This window comes from Primulina huaijiensis, chromosome 2 (assembly GCF_012295235.1).
Source record: "Primulina huaijiensis isolate GDHJ02 chromosome 2, ASM1229523v2, whole genome shotgun sequence".
Taxonomy (NCBI): domain Eukaryota; kingdom Viridiplantae; phylum Streptophyta; class Magnoliopsida; order Lamiales; family Gesneriaceae; genus Primulina; species Primulina huaijiensis.
Genome location: NC_133307.1, coordinates 1,098,376 through 1,116,686, shown reverse-complemented (window position 1 = coordinate 1,116,686; position 18,311 = coordinate 1,098,376). Strand labels below are relative to the sequence as shown.

Genomic DNA, 18,311 nt, shown 5'->3' with positions numbered 1-18,311 from the left:
TGTACTCACGTATTTTAGGAAAATTTATTTATGATTTTGAGGTTTGATGTTATGGTTTAGTGCAAGGATTTATCAAAGTCGTGTTATTGGAAATTATAGAATATCCTAAGAAATTATTGAGCTTGAGAGTAAGCATGATATTTACGTCTAAGTTATGCAAGGTAATTATGAAATTTCATGTAGTATGTTGCAGCAACGGCCCCAGTCAAAGTCCAACGAATCCCTCGACACCCAGTAAGTATGTATGACGTGCAAAGAAAATATTTTAAGTTTTTGAGGTATGCTAAATGTCTTGTGACCAAATTATGTTTAGGATTGGAAAGCGTTAAATTATGAACGGGGACCAATCCACCCGTTAAATTATGAACGGGTTAGATCGAGGTTGAAAAGCGTTAAATTATGAACGGGGACCAACCAGCCCGTTAAATTATGAACGGGGATCTTATGTATGTGGCAGTGGATACGTTTCTGTCAGCCCAGTACTGTGGTTTGTCTGATCAGGCATTTATTATGTTATGGGTCACTTGCTTTGAAACATCCTCTACGAAAAATATTGAAGTTATGTATGTTCAAGTATGTTCAAGTATGCAAGTATGTTTATGAAAAGTTTAAGTTGATGGCACGTCTAATTATGTATGTATGTAAGTTCAAGTTTATGATGTAGGTTCAACTTTCAAGTATGTATTTTATATTTTGAAATTTTATGTTGTTTTATTATGTAGTACTTGCTATCTCCAGTTTATACGTGTTGAGTCTTTAGACTCACTAGACTTGATCGATGCAGGTGAGTATGTTGTGGAGGAGACAGGAGGTGGCGACCAAGGGGCAGGCTTGGACTGAGCGGAAGGCTAAACCCGAGGTCCACTAAGTTTATGTTTTTATGAAAAGTTTAAAATACTCTGCTTTTATGTTGGATGTGAGACATTTGAAACAAGTATGTTGTTGGAAAATTTATTTGGTGATGTTGATTTCAAATATTAATATGATGAATGATGAGTGAAGACCTTTTAGATTTTATGTTTAAGAAAATCTTAAATTTTTCCGCAAATTTTGAAGTAGTAAAAATTACGATAGGTTACAGTTGGTATCAGAGCCGTGTTCTTGTAAAGGGTTATGCCTACTGCCAGTCACAAGAAGCTCACGAAGTTCCATCTCCAGTCAGTGAGTTTTAAAGTTTTGAAATTATGTCATGTAATAAGTATTTAATCATGATTTCTGCATGGGTATATTTAAAATTTAAGTTATGTGCATCTTATGTAATTTATATTATGTTCATGCATGTTGGGTAAATTTTAAAACAGTATGCCTCCTAGACGTTTGATTGCCCGTGGAGCAAGGGATGAGGACAGAGAGACTTATGATGGAGGGAGGGCTACTCCTCCTCCACCACCAGATATGCAGGCACAGATGCTTGCGGGTATGACGCAATTTTTCGCACAGTTTGCGAGGAACCAGACTACTGTAGGCCCTGAGGAGAGGTCTAGACCAGAGGCAGTATATGAAAGGTTCAGGAGGATGAGTCCGAAGGAGTTTTCGGGTACTACTGACCCGATGATAACCGAGGGATGGATCAAGTCCATAGAGGTAATCTTCGATTTTATGGAGCTGACCGATGCTGATAGGGTCAGGTGTGCTACGTTCCTTCTGTCAGGGGACGCCAGGCTATGGTGGGAGAGTGCGTCAGTGGCAGTGAATTTGCAGACTTTGACTTGGACGGGATTCAAGGAAGTGTTCTTCGCCAAGTACTTCACTGAAGAGGTACGCTCTCGTCTGACCAGGGAATTTATGACGCTGAGACAGGGAGACAGTAGTGTGGCAGATTTTGTCAGAAAGTTTGAGAGGGGGTGTTACTTCGTACCCCTCATTGCGAATGATGCCCAAGCAAAGCGGAGGCATTTCATGGATGGACTGCGGCCGATCTTGCGCCGTGACGTGGGGGTAGCTGGCCCTACTACTTATGCAGTCGCCGTATCTAGAGCGCTGGCGGCAGAGCAAGACCAGCGAGACATTGAGGCAGACAGGCAGGGCAAGAGGCCCTATCAGGCTCCACCGCAGCAGCAGCAGCAGTATCAGAGGCCTCAATTTAAGAAATCGTATCAGGGGCCACCAGGGAAGAAGCCTTATCAGGGACCGCCGAGGGGCAAGGGTCCCATTCAGCAGCAGGGGGCGCCTCAGAAGCCCGTTAATTTTCCAGTGTGCCCTAAGTGCAACCGTCAGCATCCAGGGCAATGCTTGTATGGGTCAGGTAAATGTTTTAAATGTGGAGCTACTGACCACATGTTGAAAGAATGCCCACAGTGGAAGCAGCCAACTCAGGGTAGGGTATTCGCCATGCATGCTCAGGAGGCGAACCCAGACACTACACTACTGACTGGTAAACTTTTCTACCTAAACTCAGTATTATTTTGACTTGCATGTGGAAATTTTTATTTGGGATTATTAGTGTGCTAGTATTATCTTGTGTGACTTGGGATATTGAGTCCTATTATGCTTTGGGTTACTGTTAGTAATTCTGTGATATAAGTTTCGTGTGGTGCTAACGTCTCTCAGGAAATATTTTCATTAAGAGAATAGCTACTCAGGCCTTGATAGACTCAGGAGCCACCCATTCATTCATCTCAGAGACGTTTGCTAGTCACTTGGATATCAAGACCATCGGCCTCGACGTGAATTATTCAGTGGTAGTCCCATCAGGGGAAGAGCTGTTAGCTACTAGAGTGGTCAGAGATATCGATCTAGAATTGCATGGCCATTTAGTGTATGCAGATTTGATCCTGCTACCAATGCCAGAGTTCGATATTATTTTGGGAATGGACTGGCTGACTAAGAACAGAGTTCTGATTGATTTTCAGAAAAGATCAGTACTGATTAGACCGTTGGGAATGGAGCAGTTTTTATTTGAGCCATCCAGATGGAGGAGTTTTCCTCGCATGATCTCCTGCATCCAGGCGAGGAGACTGATTTCCAAGGGTTGTCAGGCTTTCTTAGCCAGCATGGCATCTGCACTTGAAGTACTCACTCCATCTTTAGCAGACGTGCTAGTAGTCAGGGACTTCCCAGACGTCTTTCCAGATGACGTCACAGGCCTTCCACCAGATAGAGAGGTGGAGTTTGCCATTGATCTCATGCCAGGCACAGTGCCAATCTCTAAGGCACCGTACAGATTAGCTCCAGCAGAAATGCTAGAACTTAAGCAACAGATTCAGGAACTTTTAGACAAGGAATTTATCCGCCCGAGTTTCTCACCGTGGGGCGCGCCAGTGCTCTTTGTGAAAAAGAAGGATGGGAGCATGAGACTGTGCATCGATTACCGTGAGCTGAACAAGGTAACGATCAAGAATAAGTACCCGTTGCCTAGAATCGAAGATTTGTTTGATCAGTTACAGGGAGCTACCATGTTCTCTAAGATAGATCTTCGATCAGGGTATCATCAGCTGAAAGTGAAGAATGCAGATGTCCACAAGACAGCTTTCAGGACCAGATATGGGCATTACGAGTTCTTAGTGATGCCATTTGGAGTGACAAATGCTCCAGCTATTTTCATGGATCTCATGAACCGAGTATTTCAGCCGTTCCTCGATCAGTTCGTCATAGTATTCATTGACGATATTCTTATATATTCGAAGAGCCATGAGGAGCATAGTCAGCATTTGAGAACAGTGTTACAGGTTTTGCAGAGACACAAGTTGTATGCAAAATTCAGTAAGTGTGAATTTTGGTTGGAGAAAATAGCATTTTTAGGACATATAATATCTAGCAGTGGTATTGAGGTGGATCCAGCTAAGGTGGTGACAGTTAAAGAATGGATTGAGCCGAAGAATGCATCAGAGATCCGCAGTTTCCTAGGCTTAGCAGGCTACTACAGAAAGTTTATTCATGGATTTTCTTCGATAGCAGTGCCACTCACCTCATTGACCAAGAAGAATGTCAAATTCATATGGAGTGAAGAGTGTCAGAAGAGCTTTGATACCTTGAAACAAGCTCTTATCACAGCGCCAGTGTTAGCAATGCCAGCAGGACAAGATAATTTTGTGTTGTACACCGATGCTTCTAAGCTCGGTTTGGGCGCAGTATTGATGCAGAATGGTCGGGTTATAGCTTATGCTTCCAGACAGTTAAAAGTGCATGAAAAGAATTATCCGACTCATGATCTCGAGTTAGCTGCCGTGGTCTCTGCTTTGAAGATTTGGAGACATTATTTGTACGGCGAGAGATGCCAGATATTCACTGATCACAAGAGTCTAAAGTATTTCTTCACGCAAAAACAACTTAACATGAGACAAAGACGGTGGTTGGAGTTAGTAAAAGACTATGATTGTGAACTTAGCTATCATCCAGGGAAAGCTAATGTTGTGGCAGATGCTTTGAGTAGAAAGGTAGCAATCTTAGCACAGCTGTCAGTGCAGAGATCTCTTCAGTCTGAGATTCAAAGGTTTGACTTGGAAGTTTATCGCGAGGGCAGAGCTCCTAAGCTGTCTAATCTGATGGTCCAATCTTCCTTGTTAGACCGTATCCGAGCAGGTCAGCCTTCAGATGAGCAGTTATTGAAATGGAGGCTGAAAGATGAAGCCAAGGGCAGTGTACTCTATTCAGTGTCCGATGGTATTGTGAGATACAGAGATAGAATGTGGGTGCCTAGTGTTGATTCAATTAGACAGGATATTTTGTCAGAGGCACATGCATCTCCGTATTCTATTCATCCAGGAGGTACCAAGATGTACAAAGACCTACAGATTTTGTATTGGTGGCCAGGGATGAAGCGAGACATCCGCAGATTTGTGTCAGAATGCCTCACTTGTCAACAGGTGAAGGCAGAGCATCAGAGGCCAGCAGGAATGCTTAAGCCACTCCCTATTCCAGAGTGGAAATGGGAGAATATCACTATGGATTTTGTCGTTGGGTTGCCAAGATCAGTTAGGGGTTTTAATGCCATTTGGGTTATTGTGGACCGACTCACTAAGTCAGCACATTTCTTACCGGTGAAAACGACTTTCTCCATGACTCAGTATACAGAGCTTTATATCCGGGATATAGTCCGTTTGCACGGGATTCCAGTTTCGATCGTGTCCGACAGGGACCCGAGGTTCACATCGTCTTTCTGGAAGAGCTTACATGCAGCCATGGGGACGAAGTTGCTTTTCAGTACAGCGTTTCACCCGCAGACAGATGGTCAGTCTGAGCGTGTGATACAGATTTTGGAGGATTTGTTGAGAGCCTTTATGATTGATTTTCAGGGGACTTGGGAGTCGAAGTTACCTCTAGTGGAGTTTACCTACAACAACAGTTTTCAATCCTCTATAGGTATGGCTCCTTATGAAGCACTATATGGAAGAAAGTGCAGATCACCGATTCATTGGGATGAAGTCGGTGAGAGATCAGAACTTGGTCCAGAGAGTGTTCAGTAGACTGCAGATGTGGGAGGCAAGAGTCGTGACAGAATGAAGACCGCCCAGAGCCGTCAAAAGAGTTATGTTGACAAGAGAAGAAGGGATCTTGAGGTTGCCGTAGGTGATCATGTATTCGTCAAAATAGCACCTATGAAGGGCGTTATGAGAGTTGGGAAGAGAGGCAAGCTTAGTCCGAGATTTATTGGACCGTTCGAAATTCTTGATAGAGTTGGAACTCTAGCTTATCGTGTAGCCTTACCGCCGAATTTGTCCGGAGTGCACAATGTGTTCCACTTTTCTATGTTGAGGAAGTATCTAGCTAATCCTTCGCATGTTCTGAGCCATGAGCCATTGCAGTTGACTCCAGATCTGTCTTATGAGGAAAGACCGATTCAAATCTTAGACAGGCAAGAGCGTAGGCTTCGGAACAAGACGATTAAGCTAGTCAAAGTCCAGTGGCTGAATCAATCAGTGGAGGAGGCCACTTGGGAAGCTGAAGCAGACATGAGACTTCGCTACCCGGAGTTGTTCGGTAAGACTTAATTTCGAGGACGAAATTTTTATAAGTGGGGAGAAACTGTAAAGCCCAAAAAATCAGTATACGTAAAATCTATGCATTTATTTAATTTATGAATTTTCATTATTTTAATATTTATGTTTAATTGATCTACGTTAAAATGTTTTTTTGAGTTTTATGTTTCAGACGATTATTCGAGGCGGGATCGAGGAAATGAGACCGGGATGATTTTTAGTGACTTTAATTGTGGTATTTTATTTTGAGTTAGGTTTGAGGCATTTTAAATAATTTATGAATTTTTAATATTTTTAAAGCCTAATTTAAATATTATGTCATTTTAGGATTTTTAAACTTTTAAAGTTTATCAATTAGGGGATTTTAGTAAATTTATTATGGGATTAGAATTTTATTAATTTTTTTTGATTTGTCAACATTTTTATTAGCATGATTTATTTATTTAAAAACACTTTATAATTACTAATTAGGTGGTTTATTACACACCACACACACATATTAAAATATTCAATTATTCCAACACCTTTTCACACACACTCATACACGTATACACACAAACAAAACACACATGTTTATTATTTTATTTGACTAAGGAGAGAAGAGAATTTTTCTTTAAACTCTCCTCCATCAACCTCTATATCATTTCTCTCCTCTCCAACTTCTTCTTCAGCAATCGTTCCTTTCCTCTGAAATTTCCAGCAATATTTTGTTGAGTTTATTTCAAGAAAATCGAGCCACCTTCGTCCCGGATCGTCTCTCGCTCCGTCTCCGCTTCAGTGTCGTCGTTTCGGTATTATTTAATCGTCAAAGGCACGTATAATCTCTCTTTTCTGTATCGATCATGTCATATTATGCGTGTGTTGTTATTTATGCTTAAAATCATGTGTATGATGTGTAGAAGTTTGAGCAAATACGTTGGAACAGCTTTTGAAACGATTTTTAGATCTACAATTTTCGTTTTTATTGTTCTGGTAAAAACTGCGAAATTTCGGTTCATATTTTGAGAAAACTTTCAACAACAAAAATGTAGAACTTTTTAATGCCTTCGATTTGATATAAAATTCGAGATTTTTGGATTAGAATTGAGTGAGTTATGGAGTTTTTCGTGGGACTGCTCAAACTGCAACTTTTACAAAAATTGTGTTCTTGAAGTTTTATGTTGCAGGCCTCGTTGGGGATCGACGGGTGATCGTTGCTGCATATAGGTATATTATTTATGATGTTGGGATGTATAATGAAGCTTCGTTTCTTGTCGTTAGGCGCTTGGGAGATTGAATGTCGTATAGAACCGTTTGTTGTCAAAAAGTCTCGTTCACGGGTTTGTTGGGTTGATTGTGATTTTGGTTGTTTTGGGACAATTGTTTAGGCTTGGGTCATTGAATTAGTAGCCTAAGATGAGCTCGTGGTGTTGATTCTTGGTCTGTGCAGTCGAGTCGAGGGAGTTAAGCATATCACATTCAGAATTTTCGTAAGTTTCATGCCACCGCAGGTACACGGACCCGGACACGGACCTCTCCACGGGGTCCGTGCCTTTGTTTCCTCCGAGTAGCCATTTTTGCGAGCCAACACGGACCCCTTACGGACCTAGGCACGGGGTCCGTGCCTCCTATTCCTTTTGAGTATTACTTGGCAGTACCTAGACTGACCTGTACACGGACCCGGGGTCGGGGTCCGTGTACTCACGTATTATAGGAAAATTTATTTATGATTTTGAGGCTTGATGTTATGGTTTAGTGCAAGGATTTATCAAAGTCGTGTTATTGGAAATTATAGAATATCCTAAGAAATTATTGAGCTTGAGAGTAAGCATGATATTTACGTCTAAGTTATGCAAGGTAATTATGAAATTTCATGTAGTATGTTGCAGCAACGGCCCCAGTCAAAGTCCAACGAATCCCTCGACACCCAGTAAGTATGTATGACGTGCAAAGAAAATATTTTAAGTTTTTGAGGTGTGCTAAATGTCTTGTGACCAAATTATGTTTAGGATTGGAAAGCGTTAAATTATGAACGGGGACCAATCCACCCGTTAAATTATGAACGGGTTAGATCGAGGTTGGAAAGCGTTAAATTATGAACGGGGACCAACCAGCCCGTTAAATTATGAACGGGGATCTTATGTATGTGGCAGTGGATACGTTTCTGTCAGCCCAGTACTGTGGTTTGTCTGATCAGGCATTTATTATGTTATGGGTCACTTGCTTTGAAACATCCTCTACGAAAAAAAAATATTGAAGTTATGTATGTTCAAGTATGTTAAAGTATGCAAGTATGTTTATGAAAAGTTTAAGTTGATGGCACGTCTAATTATGTATGTATGTAAGTTCAAGTTTATGATGTAGGTTCAACTTTCAAGTATGTATTTTATATTTTGAAATTTTATGTTGTTTTATTATGTAGTACTTGCCATCTCCAGTTTATACGTGTTGAGTCTTTAGACTTACTAGACTTGATTGATGCAGGTGAGTATGTTGTGTAGGAGACAGGAGGTGGCGACCAAGGGGCATGTTTGGACTGAGCGGAAGGCTAAACCCGAGGTCCACTAAGTTTATGTTTTTATGAAAAGTTTAAAATACTCTGCTTTTATGTTGGATGCGAGACATTTGAAACAAGTATGTTGTTGGAAAATTTATTTGGTGATGTTGATTTCAAATATTAATATGATGAATGATGAGTGAAGACCTTATAGATTTTATGTTTAAGAAAATCTTAAATTTTTTCGCAAATTTTGAAGTAGTAAAAATTACGGTAGGTTACAATTACGAACACTTCTTTTATTTAGTGCAGAAAATGTGAATATCTTTTTAGCGATAGGAAGCGAAAGATTGAGGTATGGTGACATGTAGTGGCATGAATAGATATTCATAAATTCCATAATATTTATTTTTCTGTTGATTTTTATTGTTTATTCATTAGTCAAAATTAGGACGAAGTAATACTTGATTATTCTGAATGATGCCGCATCAAATTTTTTAAAGAATAATTGTATTTCGTATTAGATGTGACAACCTGTTCCTGCAAGAAAAGTTCTTGTAAACCAAAAAAGTACCAGCCATTAGTTTCCAAGAGAGGCATGGATCAAATAATTAACCCATGTTTTTTGGTTTATGAACGCTATGAAGCCTTTTCAATGACGTGGGATTGAAGATTATGTATGCTCCCCTCTTCCACATTTTGGTGTGCGACGATATTTGATATAGTCTTAAGCAAGTTTTGCCAAGTATATAAAAAAAGAATGAAATATTCAGTAATGTGAATATGTGATTAATATTTCAGCAGTTTTGACAATGAATTATAGGTGCATTTTGTGGTACTAGTCTCCTGCATTTATATAATTTTAAAGCTAATTGAATTCAGTAATTATATCCAACTTTTTGGTAATGTGAATATGTGATTATTATACTTTTGTAATTTGAATGAATTTTGATGTATCCAACTATCTGCTACTAAATATTGAATAAATTTTATCAAACAAGGGTGATGCTTAATCATCCCATGAACTTTTGTATTTGTTTAGTCATGATTAGTGTTATGCCTTTGGTTATTTTATGGAGTCACGATCAGGGTTAAGTAAACATGTCACATGATGCACTGATGAGTTTGACATTCACTAACTTGATATCTATGTGACTCTCATTGCCTTGAAGTGTCTGGCTACCTCAGAGTGTCTCCAACCGGGGGAATTCCAGGTTTCAAGTTTCAAGTTGGAGCGACGACATTGTGCATAGCCAATTCAATAGCACTGAAACACTTTCTTTTACTCTTTTTTTCTTAATTATGTTAAAAAAATTAAAATAGTTTTATTTATTTATTTCATAACTGTGAATAATTATTTTCTTTAGTTTAATTGTTTAATAAATAATTAAAATAGTTAATTATAACATATTTATTATTTCTATCTAATATAAATATTTGTAGAAATTAAATTTATTTGACATTATTTTTATATGATATAAAATTTAATTATGATAAAACATTTGAAGGAATCTGCTTGGACTTTCTTTATTGATGTTTTTTACTGCTCCAGGTGTGAAATCATCGCTGAAGTCGGCTTTTCCCTTGAATGAGGTATATCACATTACATGCATAGAGAAAAATATATTTATTATATGTTCCTTGGAAGATCATTTCCAATGTATTTCCATTTATAGTCATATACTAATTTAGAAGAATAGTTGTTAATGCAATATTTGGTTGTATCATTTGTGGGGAAGGATGCAGTCGAGGATTCTTTGTTCACTTTTCTTTATAATGGCTTGTGGCAATCATATATTGTGGATGGACTGGATTGTTGCTCATGATGTATTAAAACATATTACGTTCGCTACTTCTCTCTCTCTCGCATCTCTCTGTCTTACTCTCGTTGATATTTTTTCTGAATCTTTCTGTTAACTTCCCTTTTTGGTGAAAAATGTTCTAATTAAATGTCTTTATGTTTGGATGGCGATTGGGGCTTACTAAGGATAATGAAAAATAAACTCCATTAACTTTCTGGTCCACTCTATGAGTTACTGTGTTTGTACGATGTCTAATGCAGGGACCTGCTTGCTATTCTTTTTTATTTATTTATTATTATTGTGCATATTTTTTGTTTTATATTTGAAATAATTCTGCAGGTTGGCAATGGTTGGCATGTGATATGGAACCGCCTTATGCGGAGTTTGCCAACATTTTGCAACGTCACCTCAATCGTAAGCATCTTCTTTCATCAACAACTCAAAACAGAATGACTCTGGTGTGTGGAAACATGGCTATTAAAGTTCACATCGTATCTTTCTTTTGATTTCCTTTGTGTTATTTCAAAGCTGTTAGAGTTTTTGGAAAATATCTAAGTTGTTCTCACTCTACCAAAATATTGTTAGTTTATGATGACCATCAGAAGCATACAGGTAGGCGTCTTGTTGTGGTTATAATTTTGTACTCTTGCAAAAGGTATAATTTCTTACACTAATATTTAAGGTCATGTTTATAGACTTGGTAATAATGTAGGTGATTTAATATTTTCATAAAATAGGTAGAAAGGAAGGAGTTACCATCCCACTATCATGAAATGCGTTAAAATGGTGGATTTGATTTTTGCTTCATTCCTTGAGATGCAACTGTTATTATTTTGTGCTTGTTTCCTGTTGCTATATGTCATACTAAATGACTGTGTTAGTTATTCTTCCTCTTGTGTCTAAGACTGCAAATTTGTGTGTTTCTTTGAAATTCTTTGAATGGAAAAATAATTTTCCTTCATCTTCACATCTTTTCTTTATTTCAGTTTTTGAATTCAATTTGCATGGATTGCATTCTAAAAGTGTGTTTTCATGTGTTTTCGTTTTTTGAATTCAATTTGCATCTTATGCATCTTGTACTGCACAGTGAGAAAATAGAGTTAAGGTACCAATATTTTTTAATTATTACAAACACGTCTTTTATTTATTGCAGAAAATGTTAATATCTTTTTAGCGATAAGAAGCGGAACATTGCGGTATGGTGATGTGTAGTGGCATGAATAGATATTAACAAATTCCATAATATTTATTTATGTGTTGATTTTTATTGTTTATTCATTAGTCAAAATTAGGATGAAGTAATACTTGATTATTCTAAAAGAGACCGCATGAATTTTTTTAAAGAATCAGCAATTGTATTTCGTATTAGATGTGACAACCTGTTCTTGCCAGAAAAGTTCTTGTGAACCGAAAAAGTACCAGCCATTAGTTTCCAAGAGAGAGGCATGGATCAAATAATTAGCCCATGTTTTTTTGGTTTATGAATGCTATGAAGCCTTTTCAATGACGTGGGATTGAAGAATATGTATACTTTCGTCTCCACATTTTGGTGTGCGACGATATTTGATATAGTCTTAAGTTTTACCAAAGGTACAAGTAGAAAAGTAAAGTAGCCACATCTTTATATTGCATTTGATCTCGTCTTAATTTCCCAAGTATCCATATCTTATTCACAGAACTAGTCGGTGATGTTCTGGACAGTTATCTAAGGAAGCGCGCTATACAACCCATTGACTAATTTAATTATACGACATCGACTTTACACTTTTTTTGTGCTTTCTATATTTTATAAAATTTTATCTCATAACCTTGAGTCAATTATTTAAGTATAGAGTAGTTGTTTGTCGCGTTGACTCGATGTGGATTGATATTTGGGAATTGATAATGATAATACCCTGTTCAGGGTTATAAGATAACATTTTGGCTGTTGAATGTCTTGAACTTTTAATGCTCTGGTTGTTTTTATCATTCTTTTTCCCAGGTTCTTGCTAGACTTGTGCTGCTTCAGTTTAGAGTCTCTTTGTGCATATCTTCTCTGTCTATTGTTTGGCAATGCACTGCAGTAAGAAAGCTGGGTGGGATAGGGGATCAAGAGTGCTGGAAACTTCTATTTTACTTTTATCGCTGATATCTCTGAGCATGAAAGGGATGAACTCATTAAGAAGCAAATGGTACATTTCACTTACTGCCTATAATATTGTTTTAACATCTCACGTGGAAAGTTAGCTGCATGTTATTTGGTACATTTTGCATTAGTTTGTAATTTAATTGTGTTTCTTTGAAATATTCTTCTTTTATTCTAAATTGTGATAAAACATGAACTAATATGAATATATTAACCTTATTCGCCGTTTGTAACAAAAATTCTTATTATCATTAATATATTATGTTTCTTATCAAAAAAAAAAATGAATATATTAACCTATGTTTGTTACTTGTATATATCAAGTTTTAGTCTCGGAAACCAATTTAAATTCTAATTTGTGGAAGTGTTTTCTGAATCAATAGTCTAATTTACTTGCAATTAAAAAGTTCCGTTCTCTATGCTTAACTCGCCATCAATTGGAGTTTTACTGAAACCTAGTTTGAATGGTATGCAATGTTTCTTAGCAGAAGTTGATAACTCACACCTTGAACTAGAAACAAAACATGTTTAAACAACTTAAGAAATAAACGTTCCAGAATAGAATTAAGATCGGGGGCAATAGGTACAAACAAGATGGATGAAATGGAGAGTCTAAGAGAAAATATGATGTTTCAACCCCTGAGATGGACATAGGAGCCGAGCCCTGTGAACAGTTGGGGGCAATAGAGTGATAAATATGGTGGGTCTGCTAACTATAAGATTAGTTGCCCATAATCAATATGCCAAAACCCAACTCTGAATACTAACTTGACGTAGATTGTGGTGAAGACCTAAAAGACTTCATAGATCCGTTCCGTAGCAGTACATTTCCTTAGTTTCTCAATATCATATGGACATTTCATATCATTTGGCCTACACTAATCAAATTACCAGAAATTTGTGTCCAACTCACTAAATTCTTCCACAAGAGGGCGATCTCTTTGGTGTGGCTGGAATGATATCTTGATCTGCTTGTAGACTTGAGAAGAATTTGACACATCAATATGGTTCTTTTTTATCGTATTCCAAACTTCTTTAGCTGTTCCACACTACACAAACATCAGCCTTTGTCATTGAATTGATGAGCAAAGATTTGACATGCACATCTTTAGCCTCCCATCCTCATAGTTTCGGTCATTCTATGTGATGCAACCTTCCTTGTTGTGATGTTAGTTTCTTCGCTTTGTATGCAGGTTTCTATAGTGAACCATACTTTATCTCTAGCTTCCAGCTCCTGATTGTCCACTTCCATTCTTTTGTAAAGATACAATTGCATGTACAATTCAAACTATTGTGGATTACTTCTTGGATAGGTTGTCTATAGTTTTTCCTCGTTTCTTCTAATTGCTCAAGTGTTTTATTTTTTATCGCTATATTCTTGCAGTAAGGAGCTGTCTAAAAGTTTCCATCTTGTTGATAAGATTAACGTTTCACTTGATAGTTTTTAGTGTCAGAGTTGGTTGAATGTCGTATCCCTTGTGGATCTGATAAGAAGCTATGTGTAACTGCATCCATCTCAAAGTGTATTACTTCTCCAACAACTTACCATTGACGCTGATTCATCTATGGTTGAATACATAAAAGTTTGTTATATATTTCAGAATGTATGTCTAAACTGTAAAAGGCTGTTTTACCGCATTCACTTTCACAGTTTTTAATCGCAATTACTCATTACTTTTGGTATTACTTTTGGTCTGTATCTTATATCAGTAACTTGAGCCCTTCCATGAATTTGATATATTTGATTAATTACGTGACTTCCTCTAGAAAATACATCAAAAATGCTAAGCTACTGCTGCCTGCCTCATGTTTATTACCATTGTACCATCATGTTCGAGCCGCCTGGGTTCTTCATTCACATCTTATTTTTTTTATAAGAGTGTTTTTAGTCTTTACAGTTTGTAAAGAGACTCACTCTGTTCCACCAAGATTACTTCTTTGCAGGTATGTTCTTTATTACTTTCGTTCACATTTTTTTAATAATTTATAATATTTCTGCTGCTGAAACAATATGGTGAAATGTGTTATAAACACAACTTATTTTCCTTTTTATTTTGTTCTGCCGATGTAATATTTCTTTGGCTTGAACAATTATAGTGGAGCAGAATTGACACGATGTCTAATTTACATTGAGAGCTGTTGGTTTTTTCCTTTATTACAGGTTTTTAAGATCTTCTAAAGCAGTAGCATTGCTCTTTTGCTTCATTAGAGGATCTTTATGAGAGAAAATAACTTATATTCTGAGATAGATAATCGTGAAATCTTGTTTATCGATTATTCTCGCGGTCTGACTTTTCGCCGCTCTTTCTCCAACTCCTCTTCTTGAGTTTACAAATACCCCTGCTCGTAATTGAGCTCTTCCTCCCCGAGCCATCTCTTGATTCTACCTCCGTTTCTCTGTAAAGAAACTCTAGCACCGTGAGAGTCACTTCCAAAGACATTCAAGAGATGTTCGCCAAGCTATAATTAACAATACCAGGATGATGGGTGTTCAGGTTAGTTTGAATTTTTCGTTTCTTTCAGAAAATGAAAGCAATCTGATAATGTTGTTTATTAACATAATTTCGCGTGGTGAATAACATAGATGCTTTTTTGTTTATATTTTAATTAAATAAGAGTTATTGAGCCCAATTTAACAAAATTGAGTAGGCCCAATTGATCCTATACTTGGAAGCCCAAACCTAAGCCTATTAACATGCAAATTAAATTTATAAAAAGGATTCCTAAGTGTTTCAAAACACCATTCAGCCGCATTGCACACACACAACACACACTAAATTCGAAAATAAGGAGAAGGACGAAAGCAAGCAGTCTTCATCGCCCGTTTGTTCTCCTTCGCGCCCCATGCCGACGATTGAATATTCGAGCGTTTTAAAACGCGAAGTCACGTTTTCTAAACCATTTGACGAATCATTCAAATCATAATATGCATGTTTAATTGTTTATGCATGAAAAATATAGGTGTTTGATTATTTTTACGGTAGAACGATTATTTTCAAATATATGACGATTTTACGCTTATATGAAAAAAGCTATGATTTCTAAGGACACGCTGCTATTAGGAGATGTTTTGGGGATGGGGAAAAAGTCGCTAAGGGTTGAATACATGCTGGAAATCGAGGGGAAGGCAAGGGAGTTGAGTCCTAAGGTTTCGAGACTTTCCTTGTGCACTAGGAGGGTTAAGGGCTCGGCTAGGTGGGAGCTTGGGTTGCAGCTCGACTAGGGTCGGTTAGGGCCTTGAGTGGGCGTGGTCTAGGGCTAGGAAGAGTCCTAGCATGGCTAAGACTCGTTGAAAACAGCTGGGGAAGAGTCCACGCGAAGATGGACTCCTCCCCCATACACGGGTAAGGCAGCAGCAGCAGTAGCAGCCAAGGGGCCTCGCGGCTAGTGCTGGGTGGCTCAAGGTTGGTCCAATAGGGTCTAGGGAGGATGGTCAGGGGTCGGGTCAGGGGTTGGTGCAGGGTGGTTCGCTGATGGCTCGACCGCGGCAATAGGGAACTCGTGCAGCTCTTGGGTCTTGTACGTAGGGCTCGCGCGGCATGTAGGGGCTGGTTCAACGAGTCTAGGATGGTCTGGAGGGTCCGTTAGTTGGTTGGAGAGGGTCTGGCTCGAGGTGGCTCGGCCGTGGCTCGATGGAATTGGGAGTTGGCTCGGTGGGTTCTTGCTAGGGTCCAAATTGCGAAATTAATGAATATGTTTCGAACCATGGGTCCACGGGGGTGGTTCATGGCTTACAAGGGTAGTTTAGGTAATAAAAAGTCTATGTTTAAAGTTTGGGAAGAAAATATTAAGTTTTTGAATTAATTCGGGAATTAAACGCTTCACGAATTAGTAAATAGGAAATTAAATCGAAAGCCTCGAATTAAGCTGAATAAAATTATGAAAAAAAATTAGATTTAAGCCTAAATAATTATTTGGGATAAGCCAATGTCATTAAAAGTAAGAAAAAGTCAAAATCGAGAAATTTTACGTCTAGGGAAAAAACGGTCATTTTACACTTGGGTATTACGAAAAAGCTTGGCAGCGTCCCGAAGGGTCATAACGCATGTTAAATGATTTATTATGATGATTTTGATGAAAATATGATATTTTATGATTTATGATAAAGCTGTGCAATTTTTACTGTTAAAATGCTATTTTTGGAAAGTTATGATATTTTATGCTTTTAAAAGAAAAGGAAAAATATTTTGAGGGATGTGAAATGACCGTGACAAAGGATAGAGGATATGTGGGGGATCCGTTTTAAGAAAGAACAGTGAACTTACAATTTTGTGGGAATGTCGTGAGGGAAAAGGCCCCAGAGGGTGCCAATTTACCGGAAAAGACCCCAGAGAGAGCCCGACGATCGTATTTCCATGGCGATGCCTAGTGTCCGTCCTCATGGGCCATGTGGAGCTGAAGACTGATCAGTCGACCAGAGGATAAAAGCTAGTCCTTTTCGAGGATCAAACTTCACCCCAAAATGATAAAGGATTGAAAGCTTTACGATTAAATGATTTTACGATTTATGATTTATTTATGCTTGAAAGCTATTTTAAATAAAAGTATGATTTTTAATGCTTGTGATTGTATATGTATTATTTGCTACTCATGTTCAGAACGTACTGAGTCATTAGACTCACTAGGTTTGAATGTTGCGAGACTTTATTATATTGAGGGAAGCGCTGACGCTTGAGTGGATCGAGTGCGACAGTACACTCTTGAGGGACATTTATTTTCTGCACTAGCTTGATAGATAAAAGATTTAAAAAATTATTGTTAATGATTTTATTAGAGATTTTCACGCTTTATTTTATTGTTAGTCGATCTTTTTAAAGGTCGACGTAAGATTTTTGGTTAGTTGACGATTTAGGGATTTTATGCACTTGAGATTTTAATTGTTAAATTAGTTTGATTTATGGAAATTGTTGGAACTTTTCCACAATTTCGCAATCTTGATTTTGATGTTAAAAAAACTTGTTATTTTTATTACTAATGATTTACCTTAGTGTGCAGAAGCTAGGATCAGTTACGAGTTGTCTAAATCGCAAACTGAAGATCCAACTGATCGCACAAATTGATATGTCAAATGAGCAGTTCAGCTGATAGGTGGTTCAGCAAGAGAAGCTCAGAAGCCTGGCCAGCCGAATGAGTGTTCAACTGATGAAGAGCTCAGCTGATCAATTCAACTGAACAAGAGCGAAATCAGTTCAACTGACGAGTCAACTGATTTCGCTAGCTCAACTGAAGATCAGTTCAGCTGACTAGTTCGAAGTATCAGTTAGAATCTTTCAGTTGAAGAACAAGACAAACTCATTCAAGTGGATTCCAGCTATGCACAAAGGTACAAAGCAATTGTTCAGTCAAAGGACAATAACGAAAGTTGCATCAGAGCATTAAAGACAAACGTTCCAGAAGGTCAGTCGAAAAGTTGAGACACAAAGTCCAAGGAACAAATTGAAGATGCAACGTATACAATTATTGAGTCTCATTGTACGTTCAGTTTCCCGCCTATATAAAGAGAAGATCAGTGGAGACGAAGTAGAGGAGAGAAAACCAGAGAGAGTTTGGTTAAAAGAAAAAGGCACACTTATTTCCCTATCTGCTTTCAAGAAGCATTCAGCCTAGAGGGATACTTCATCGTATTATCAGCTTAGTTTAGAAACTCATTTCCCTCAGTGTGTGAGAACACCTTTCCGGTGTATTCATTGTTCAGTTCTCACACACGAACACCACCACCACTCAAAATACAGTATTTCACAAAGACATTAAACTTGTGTATGTAGTCTTTGACACATAGACGCTAAAGAAGTGTTGGCTGGAAGGTGCTGCCTTCAGTCTAGAATAGCAGTTCAGTTAGGCAGTAGTGTAAGTCCTAAGCTGGGTGGGTTTGTACAAGTAGTTGTATAAATCAAAGTCTTCTAGTGGATCCTACCCGAGGTGGTATAAGGGGTGACGTAAGAGCAATTGAAGTATCCGAACATCCATAAACATATCTTGTGTACTTAACT

The 18,311-nt window shown here is 38.0% G+C and overlaps 3 protein-coding genes across 3 annotated transcripts in view; all 3 read left to right on the top strand.

The window, feature by feature from the left end:
• LOC140963030 (serine/threonine-protein kinase ATM-like) overlaps positions 1-11,306 on the top strand; it is a 23,493-nt gene extending 12,187 nt beyond the window's left edge. Inside the window, exon 5 of the mRNA XM_073422243.1 lies at positions 10,536-11,306. Coding sequence (XP_073278344.1) covers positions 10,536-10,649 — 114 coding nt within the window. The 3' untranslated portion in view covers positions 10,650-11,306. The remainder of the gene's footprint in view (positions 1-10,535) is intronic.
• The window catches only part of LOC140963037 (uncharacterized), an 18,890-nt gene extending 7,515 nt beyond the window's left edge, over positions 1-11,375 (top strand). The window contains exon 7 of the mRNA XM_073422255.1: positions 11,302-11,375. The gene's annotated coding sequence lies outside the window, so the exon portion shown is untranslated. The remainder of the gene's footprint in view (positions 1-11,301) is intronic.
• LOC140963002 (double-strand break repair protein MRE11-like) overlaps positions 10,588-18,311 on the top strand; it is a 65,295-nt gene continuing 57,571 nt past the window's right edge. The window contains exon 1 of the mRNA XM_073422199.1: positions 10,588-10,610. The gene's annotated coding sequence lies outside the window, so the exon portion shown is untranslated. The remainder of the gene's footprint in view (positions 10,611-18,311) is intronic.